Source organism: Poecilia formosa, unplaced genomic scaffold (genome assembly GCF_000485575.1).
Source record: "Poecilia formosa unplaced genomic scaffold, Poecilia_formosa-5.1.2 Scaffold371, whole genome shotgun sequence".
In the NCBI taxonomy this organism is placed as follows: Eukaryota; Metazoa; Chordata; class Actinopteri; order Cyprinodontiformes; family Poeciliidae; genus Poecilia; species Poecilia formosa.
The window spans coordinates 42,369-52,046 of NW_006800310.1; the positions used below are offsets into that span (position 1 = coordinate 42,369).

Consider the following 9,678-nt stretch of genomic DNA (forward strand, 5'->3'; position numbering starts at 1 on the left):
TAAGTTCATACTTTTAAAAGTAAAGAAAAATACAGTAAATACATTGTCCAAAAATAGTTCCGCCTTTGTTTCACCTGGACCCTTTTTGGAGACGGACGATGCGTCAAAGCTGCTAAAACTCCAAGGTATCCGGAGCCAAATTGAAGCAGAATATGGGAGACCAGCCGGTCAGAGTGTGAGTTTAAACTACTGGATTAAATCCCACCCGTCGGGATTTAAATCGATTAAAATCTGCTTTTTACCGAGCAGTAAAAGCAGCCTGTATGTTGTGTCTCCACAGTTTGGTGTGCGGGGATGTTGAGGGCAGACTGAGCTCTCTGTTCAACAGAGTTCAGGCCATCCAGAAGAAAACAGGACAGTTTGATGTGAGTTTGACTTTATTCCCACTGTTTGACTTCCGGTCAGCCTCAATTAAAACAGATGTTTTCCTGCAGCTGCTGCTATGTGTTGGGGAGTTTTTTGGAGTAACCCCTGAAGCTGAAGCAGAGTGGCAACAATACAAGACTGGAGCCAAAAAAGGTAGGAAGAAAACACCAGAGCAACAGTTTAGAGGGGGAAATAGGGGGTTAGTTAAAAAATATTTATTTATCCCAAAAGAAAACTAAATGTTGTTGTAACTCATGAAAAATCTCCAGTAGCAGTCAGTGTTGCAACAAAGAGGCCTCTGACTGAAGACTGTTGCTGTATTAGAGTTCAATGATATAACAGCTCAGTATCCAGGCAGTGGACATGATGTGTCACAGTAACATGTCCTGGATGACATAATTAGTTGTTGACGAGCTCTGCTGATCTTCCTCCTTTACTTTTGCTGCTCGTCTTTAAATCGCCAAACTGCAAACTTGTCCAAAAGTTCTCCTATAAGTCGAGTTCCCTTCATGTGGCTCCTGGTCAAATTCTGTCAAATCTTTTTTCTCTTTTCCAGCTCCGATCCAAACGTACATCCTGGGAGCAGCAAGCCAGGAAACGGTGAAGAACTTCCCCAGTTCTGACGGTTCTGAACTGGCTGAAAACATCACATACCTGGGTAAGACCGCAAAGATCAGAGCTTCACTTCCATCACAATAACACAGCACATATGGAGGCCAGAGACTGCCAAAATTATTAATGAAATAAAAATTATCTCAATGATGACTAATTTTAGACATAGATACTACTGCTACTGCCCTCTGGAGATGATTAATATGGAGGGCTGAGACTGAAAAAAAATAAAACATGGAAAAATACATAAAAGAAAAAAAAAACAAAAAAAACTTCATGCCCAGTGGGGAATATGGAGGACCAACACTGCCGAACTCAAAAATTTATGCAAAAATGTATAAATAAAATAAAGTCTCTATGAAAAGAATTTAGATTAATCCTTGTCTGCATCTAGATTAATTTGGAGGGTAGAAAGTGCCCACATCAACAAGGCACAATTATCCAAATTTAGTAAAAAAATAAATAAATAAAAAAAAAATCTCAAAAGTTTCTAAAGAGTTTGTGTTTTGTTTTTTTCCATTTTTGTGTGTTAATTTTACAAATGTTAAAGCTGAATAAAATTTTTTTAAATGCAGTGAAAAGTCATACTGTTTTTCTAGACTTAGACATTTTGTGTATATTTAATGAAATTTATCTAAATTTAATTTAGATAAATTCCACAAAAATCCATATTTTTTTAAATTAAATTCAATAACAATTGAATGAAAATAGATTTAAAATATATTTTACATTTTAAATATATGTTATTAAAATCAATATTTATTCTGTATCAAATAAAAGTTTAAATCTAACAGCTTTCCTTGTTGATATGAATGAAAATGACAGTCTGAGATTTCCTGATAAAATCTTTCGGGTTTGGCGCTGCGCTCCAGGTCGGCGCGGCGTGTTCACGGGCGCGTCAGGACTGCAGCTGGCCTATGTCGGCGGCCGGGAGGCCCTGCAGGAACCGGCCCCGGCTCACTGCTTCACATCCAAAGACCTGTCTACGCTCGTCAACTCGCTCACCAGCAGCTCCAAGTTCAGAGGCGTCGACATCCTGCTGACATCGCAGTGGCCCCGAGGCGTGTGGCAGTACGGAAACAACCCGGTAACCCCAGCCTCTCTGAGTCCAGGTCACCATGGACGCACTTTACAGTACTTAACTCTAAAGGAAGTTTTTGTCTCACAGGAAGTGAACACAAAGTCATGTGGAAGCAGCTCCATCGCCAGCCTCGCCGACAAACTGAAACCGCGTTACCACTTCGCTGCACTAGAGGGCGCTCACTATGAAAGGCTCCCATACAGGTACGCAGCAGAGCAGAGATCTGCAGTAGGATGGCAGGAAAACGTATCACAATAAAAGTGTTCATCAATAATTATCAATGCTTATTGATAATCAATAATTATCAAGGCGCAACCTTTCCTGTTTTACCCAGTTTCCACTCCAAGTTGTCATTTATTTGGTTTTTTTTTTAAGCAGTTATGAGGCAGAGTTGCTAAATATGAAACTGCTCCTGCGCAAGTTACCCAGCAGGTTGTTGCTAGGCAACCAAAGAGTGAGTGAGTTAGTTAATGCTGTGCAGTTCTGAGTCAAAGTTCAGTGAATATTCTGACAGATGCATTATCTATTAATATTGATCACTATCGCCATATATTGTTATTGACTTATTATCCAGCCCCAGTCTGTGTCAATTAAAGCTAAAAATATGCAGCCAAATCAGGCAACATTTGCAGTTTTGTGTTAAAATGCATCACAATTACCAAACTGTTTTGAGTCATTTTCTTTAGAGCAGTCAGTTTGACTGAGGTGACTGGATGTTCTCTTTTCCTCAGGAATCATGTAGTTCTCCAGGAAAACGCTCAACATGTCAGTCGCTTCATCGCCCTGGCAACCGTCAACAACCCCGCCAAAAAGAAGGTAAACGTGGAGTCGAATATTTTCTACCTCGGCTCCAAACAAAGAGCAGAGGCCTCAAACTCAAATGAATTGGCGGCCATTTGAGTTTTTAAATGGCACAACAAACCCCAAATATTTCTGAAAATATAAAAATTTGAATTTCAAAACTGCAAATTGTGTACAACTTTTTTTCTTGTCCTTAAATAACTAATTAAATTCTGTCACTAAACTGACAAACTGCTAATTTCAGCAATGTCTTTAGAGTCAAATTATTGTAATTTTAATCATCTTATTGTACAATTTTATATATACAATTTTAATAGATACGCTTTTGTTTCAAGCAGCAGTATCTTAAGGCTCTTATTGCATTATATTTTTGACATGAGGTTGCGGACGTGGGCCACTTCTGGCCCACAAACCGGGTGTTGAGACCCCTGCTCTAGAGATTGAAATAAGCAGAGTTTAGCTAAAAATTTCAATTTCCATGCAAAATATCAGCAGTAAACCTGACCAGCCACCATTTAACTTTTTCACATCTGTTGAAGAAGAAGAAATGTCAATTTTCCTCGTTTGTTCTCTTGGCAGTATCTGTACGCCTTTAACATCGTCCCCATGAAGAGCATGGATCCCACAGAGCTGGTGAAGCAGCCGCAGGACGTCACGGAAAGTCCTTACAGACGCTCGGCTAACGACAAAACGGAGACCCAAAAACCGCCGTTCAGCACCACAGAAGAAGAGGTAGAAATCACTGATGTGAAACATTGTTTTAACGCAGAGTAGAGACGTTTTATGAATCTTTCCCCGTCTCCTTTCCCAAATTGACATCTACACTGCAAAAACAAAATCTTACCAAGTTTTTTTTCATGTAGTTTTTAGTGCAAATATCTTATTACACTTGATATAATACAAACTAACTTGCAAGGAACATTATAGCAAGTTATACAAGCTTGTTTTAAGTCAATAAATCCTTAATATGGTGGCTCCACTGAGATTATTTCACATATAACAAGACATTTTTACCATGTTATGAGCTAAATAATCTCCCAGTGGAACTAGAACTTTTTCACCAATATTAAAAAATTATTGTCTTAACAAGGTCCTATATATGTTGATAAGTTACTTGTTAGTTTGTTTGTATTTGAAATGTATAAAGATATTTGCACTAGAAACTAGACAAAAATTCTTGGTAAGATTTTGTGATTTTGCTGTGCATTCATTATTATTATAGAAGGAAAAATTAGATTAAATCCAACAAAAATCTATACTACAACACTATACTGTGCTAATCTACTTGGACTGGCTCTGGTTTTCCTCTGTTTCAGTGATATTCTTTAAACGTGACAGTTAAACCGTTTTATTGGTTCAAGAAGCTGCATTCACATAAATCCTGTTGGAGTGAAGAAGAAGCACATGTCCATCCTTTTTGAGCTACATCTGTCACCTTCTGTCTGTTTTTACTGCGATGTCCAGGAGCCGGTCCACCAGTTCTTCTTTGACCTGAGCAGGAAGCAGGGCGGGGCCCCCAGGGGCCGCGGCGGGAAGAGGCCCTCAGACGGACGAGGTCGAGACGGGCATTTTCAGGGGCAGCCCAAACAACCGCGCCGGCACCGTGAGTCTGCAGGAGCTCAGAAACACCACACAGCTGAAGACATTATCAATAAATCTGATGGATTCTCTCATTTTTGACTTTTCTTGTTCGATAAGAGAAGTTTGGTTTCATTTAACCTCAAAGGTTAGATGTATGTAAACTTCTGGTTTTAACTGTATATGTTCATGTTATTAGGAGAAGAGAAACAACCAGCAAATTCAACAACTAATCCCAAATGTGTCATAATACACATCTAAATACATTAATAGTTGATTAAATAGAGTAGAAAATATGAAGTATCTCCATAATATTCCAGCGGATCTGAATGTAACAGGAAATTTTATGTTGAAAACTTTAAAAGTCTTCAGGAAAGATATTTTTCGTTCCTGAAGTCGAGATGTTTTTACCTTCATATCAGGAACTTGTTGGTTAAACACCTGAGTGCTGAAACAAATAAGAAAATCCTAAAGGCCATTACCAGATTAAAAGCCACCAAAAAGCTTTTTATGTTTCTAACTTCCCCCTGCTCTCCCTGTGTGCAGCGCAGCCTACTGGGCCCTGCTGGTTTTGCCTGGCCAGCCCTCAGGTGGAGAAACATCTGGTCGTCAGCATAGGAACACATGTAAGTTCATCCTGGGAAATTAAAAATGAACACATTAATATCTGCAGAGGTTTATGGAACTAGAAATCCTGAAATCACTTCAGTGTAAACTGTTTATTTTAAAGTTGTTGGTGCTTTCTTCACTCTTTTCACATTCCGTCACATCATAACCTCAAAATTGAATCTATTTTTTCAGGAAATAAACTCTTTGATCATCTATATGTAAAACACTGAATCCACTGTCTACTGCTCTACCCTTTTCTGCAACTTGCTCTCTGACAGAACTTGACTAAAATCTTCCTTCCAGGTTTCTTGTTGTTGGTTTTGATGTCAACTTGATTTTTAAGCACTTGGCAGGCAGTTTTTTCCAAAACGACTTACAAATGAGTTTCTAATAATAAACTTTTTGAGGTGGAAATCCAGCTCTGCACATTATTCTGAACACAATCTGAATCTGGTGACGGCATCGTCACTCTGGAAAAATTTGTGGTTTTAATTATGACCATTTCAAACTTTTACAAATTACAACTCTACTGTAGTAACTAATGCCACGGTTTGCAGCCTCTTCTATTGAAACATACTTCTTTAATGCAATTGGAAAGTGTTTGGTTTGTTTCAGTCACCAATATTAGAAAACATTAAAATATTACTTATTTCTATATTGGAACTGTAAAGACTAAATATTTCCATCTAACTTTACCCTAAACTCTTCCTTGGATCCCTTCCTCACCTGAAAATACTTTAATATTCTCATCTGAAAATGCAACCAGAAGTTAGTCTCAACAGAAAAAATGACCCAACATTAATTATTCAATAGGTATCTGAAACATTACGCATGAAGGCCAAACTATACTAACTACATTCAAATGCAACATAACTTAACCTTCCATAGGTACTTTTCTTTCTGCCTCTGCTTCAGCCTCTAGTTTTCTTCATTCCTGAAAGCAGCGCAGCACACAGTAACCAGCTCTGCATTCATTTGAAACTAATTATGGTCATAGAAGTGCAAATGTAGCCTTTTTATGTGTGCATTTCATATGCTTTACATTGTTTTACCATATTAAATATAAAACACTTTGTATGCACCGCGATCAGTTACATGTAGAGGAAACCCTGGTCTCTGTTCGGCAGTGTTACCTGGCTCTGGCGAAAGGCCCGCTGACTCCCCGCCACGTTCTGATCCTGCCCATCGGCCACTACCAGTCTGTGGTGGAGCTGAGCTCCGACGTGGTGGAGGAGATGGAGAAGTACAAGTCGGCCCTGAGGGACTTCTACAAGAGCAAAGGAGAGCGCTGCATTCTGTTTGAGAGGAACTACAGGAGCCAACATCTGCAGCTGCAGGTGAGGTCCAAAGGTCATGACCTCCAGAGGTCATGACCTCCAGAAACCTGGGAAACACATTTAACTTTTTTTCAGGGCTGAAAGAAAACGGGAATAAAAACATCACAGCTCAGAATCGCAATGAAAGCAGGCAGTGACACATTTAGGATCCAAATTAGAATAAAAAAATCTAATGGTTTGTTTGGACTTTCTCATTTTGATAACACATTTTTGGTATCAGAATATCCATCATCATAAATGATAAAAACACCACCAAGTTTCTTTAAATCAAGTATTTTTAAAACATTGAAAAAAGCTGAATCTTCATCTAGTTTTACAGAAAGTGTAAAAGTTCATTGTTCTTTAAATTGCAGTGGGATTCACTTAATTTCAAACCGGTTCGGTAACTCCTTGGATTTAAAAAAAAATATGGACAACCTTGAACATCCTCTTTATGGGATGGTCCTGGAAAAGAAAAAGTGTCTTCAGTCAGAGACTTCTTCAAATTCACTGTAATACAGACCCCTACAAGAGATCTTTACTGCCAACAGCTGTCACCATCTACAATAACTCCTTGAATAATTTGAATTAATATGAGTTACATTTTATGTCCCTTTAAGATCAATAAAGTGTTTTTGAATTACTTCTGACATGGTCCCTGATGCTTACCTTTGTGTTTTTACACCTTTCTTTTTTCCAGGTTGTTCCCGTTCCGCTCAACCGCTGCACTACTGAGGACATCAAGGAGGCATTTATGGTCCAGGCTCAGGAGCAAAACATGGAGCTAATGGAGATTCCTCAACACACAGACCTCAAACAGGTTACAGCAACAGAAATCACAGCCTAAAATCGTACTGAGGATTTACCATTTAGCTCAGTAGTTATAGTTTCATACCGTCTGCTTTCAGATTGCTCCTCCAGGGACTCCTTACTTCTATGTGGAGCTGGACTCTGGGGAGAAACTTTACTACCGGATTCAGAAAAACTTTCCTCTGCAGTTTGGAAGGTGGGAAATAAACAGTCCATCTAAATAGGTTTTTCCTGATTTTTGATCGATTGGAAACTGATCCATTGTTAGGTGATTGTAAAGTCCTCCTGTCATACGATACGTTGGACAGAGAGGGCGCCAGAGAGCCCATCAGTTTTTCCAACTGCTTGGTAAAGATAATACTGATGTACCTATTTGTCTTACACCAAGACTGATTTAGATGCATGTGTAAACACAAATGTATTAAAATTACTCAGTAAGACATAAATAAGATTAGATGTTGTTGATGGAAACTATTGTGTGCAGGGAGGTGTTGGCCAGCGAGGCGGTGCTGAACATCCCAACTCGAGCTGACTGGAAGGAATGTAAACAGAGCAGAGAGGAAGAGGATGACAGCTGCAAACAGCTGAGAGACGATTTCCAGCCATACGACTTTGCCTGGGACGACTAACATGCACACACTCATTCTTGTTTACCTGTTGATGTGAAGACCATGATCGACAAGCTACATTGTGGGGACCTTGAGAGAATTAGGTCAAAGACAACCCAGTCTTTATGCTGGACTTTAGGTTTGAAACTTTTCATTAACAAATGAAAATTTCACAGAATATTGCTTTTGTACATTTACAAGAATTTGCAAATCTCAAATAAAAGGTTTTAATTTCTTGAACTGTCAAAAATTGACTGTGACCTTTTTTCTAAGTATAACAAATTAGACATTTATTCTAGATTATAAAAGGGCCTAAATTTAGAACTTCAACTACTCAATTTCCACCCCGACATTGTGAAAAGGTGCTGACCACCTCAGAAAGTGTTAATTTCTAGTCACCCATCATGAGATTATGCTGTAAACTGGCCAAATCGAACCAGCAGCAAGGTTTTATGCATGTGAACTACTTATTTAAGAGCCATAGGGAGTGTTTTGTGTTGCCCATAGAAGCATAATGGTGCAGTTAAGAATCTGTAGCAACAAACATTTTTGGACTCTAGATGTGCAACACAGATTACCCCAAAAGGCATACAAAGTTTTTATTAAAAGGGACATTATAAAATTTGTAAAATCAAATCAATATTGACTTGTTAAACAAACCGGACAACAAAATGAAATATTTGATGGTTTATGGACCAGCTGGTCAATACACCACAAATATCTGACTTAATTTAAATAGTCTGAAATCTCAATTTTAAAATGCCTTAACTGCTCCCCCCCACACCTAAACAAGACCCCATGTTCCCCTTCAGTAGATTTAAAAGTGCATTGTCTTTAGAAACCTGAATTGAAATCACCTTGAAAACAATTGAGAAACACTGAAAAATACTTTTGTAACACAAATAAACATTTATTAGATCCTTATTTGGCATCTTGGACATGAACTGCATTCATCATACTTGCATAAAACTCCACAGTTCTTGATTTAAAAAAAGAACCTCTTACTGTGTCAAAAATATTTAGTAATCCACCAATAAAAAGTTGGGTTACATCACAAATCTTTAGTGCATTTGTAAACAAAACAAGTGGATTTTAACATAAGATTAAAAAACAAAAACAGAAGTGTCCACCAGAGGGAAGAAGAGTCCTAAGTGTTACCTTTTGTTTCATGAAAACTAAGTTTATTTTGAAAGCACAAAATATTTCGTTCTGCCTTGTGTACAAAAATGATCTTCCTGCAAATCCTAAACATGGTAGAGGCTTCATACACTCAGATTGATATGGCCATCCGTTATGAATCCAACTAGCAAATTAAAATTGCTTAAACTCAAAAGCAGCAGGTTACAAACATGATAAATATAAAAAGTAGCATTTTTCCAGTTTACACAAATTCTCTGGACCTCTTGATGGCACAGCAAAGCATCATGCTGAAGATCATTCCAAAGATCTGCAGGAAAATAAATTGGCACAAATTACTTCCGAAAGATATATCTGAGCAAAAATCATGTATAAAGAATAGCGGAATGAGGATCAACTTCTGCCTGCTGGAGCTTAATTTATCTTTTTATATTTTTTAAAAGTAGTAATTGGATGCGTTCTCAAAAATACTGGTTATTGTATTTGAGTTTATATTTAGGATTGTTCTGCTCCTTCTGCTAAAGGACAAAAAAATCTATATCTTGTATCAACGACTCTTGAACAAATACAACCTGGAAAGTTATCCTACAGTTGGATTTAATATTTTTTGGCAAACAATGAAATATGTACCAACAACCTCATCAATATTCAAATTTTACCTCACTGCAGGCATAAACCCCTCCCCCCATACTTTTATGAAATGTTTTCATTAATGAACCAAAAAAGGTAAGTATTTTACCAATTGTAAAATGTGCAGAAT

The 9,678-nt window shown here is 37.9% G+C and overlaps 1 protein-coding gene across 1 annotated transcript; it reads left to right on the top strand.

Annotated features, from left to right (window-relative positions):
* Positions 1-9: 9 nt before the first annotated feature.
* On the top strand, positions 10-8,031 carry LOC103154022 (CWF19 like cell cycle control factor 1). The gene is made up of 14 exons (XM_007575155.2): positions 10-175; positions 281-365; positions 435-519; positions 923-1,024; positions 1,851-2,065; positions 2,147-2,262; positions 2,791-2,875; positions 3,440-3,592; positions 4,325-4,463; positions 4,985-5,064; positions 6,175-6,384; positions 7,064-7,183; positions 7,272-7,369; positions 7,658-8,031. The coding sequence occupies exons 1-14, from the start codon at positions 153-155 to the stop codon at positions 7,800-7,802; spliced, it is 1,656 nt and encodes a 551-aa protein (XP_007575217.1). The 5' UTR covers positions 10-152; the 3' UTR covers positions 7,803-8,031.
* The last annotated feature ends 1,647 nt before the right edge of the window (positions 8,032-9,678 follow it).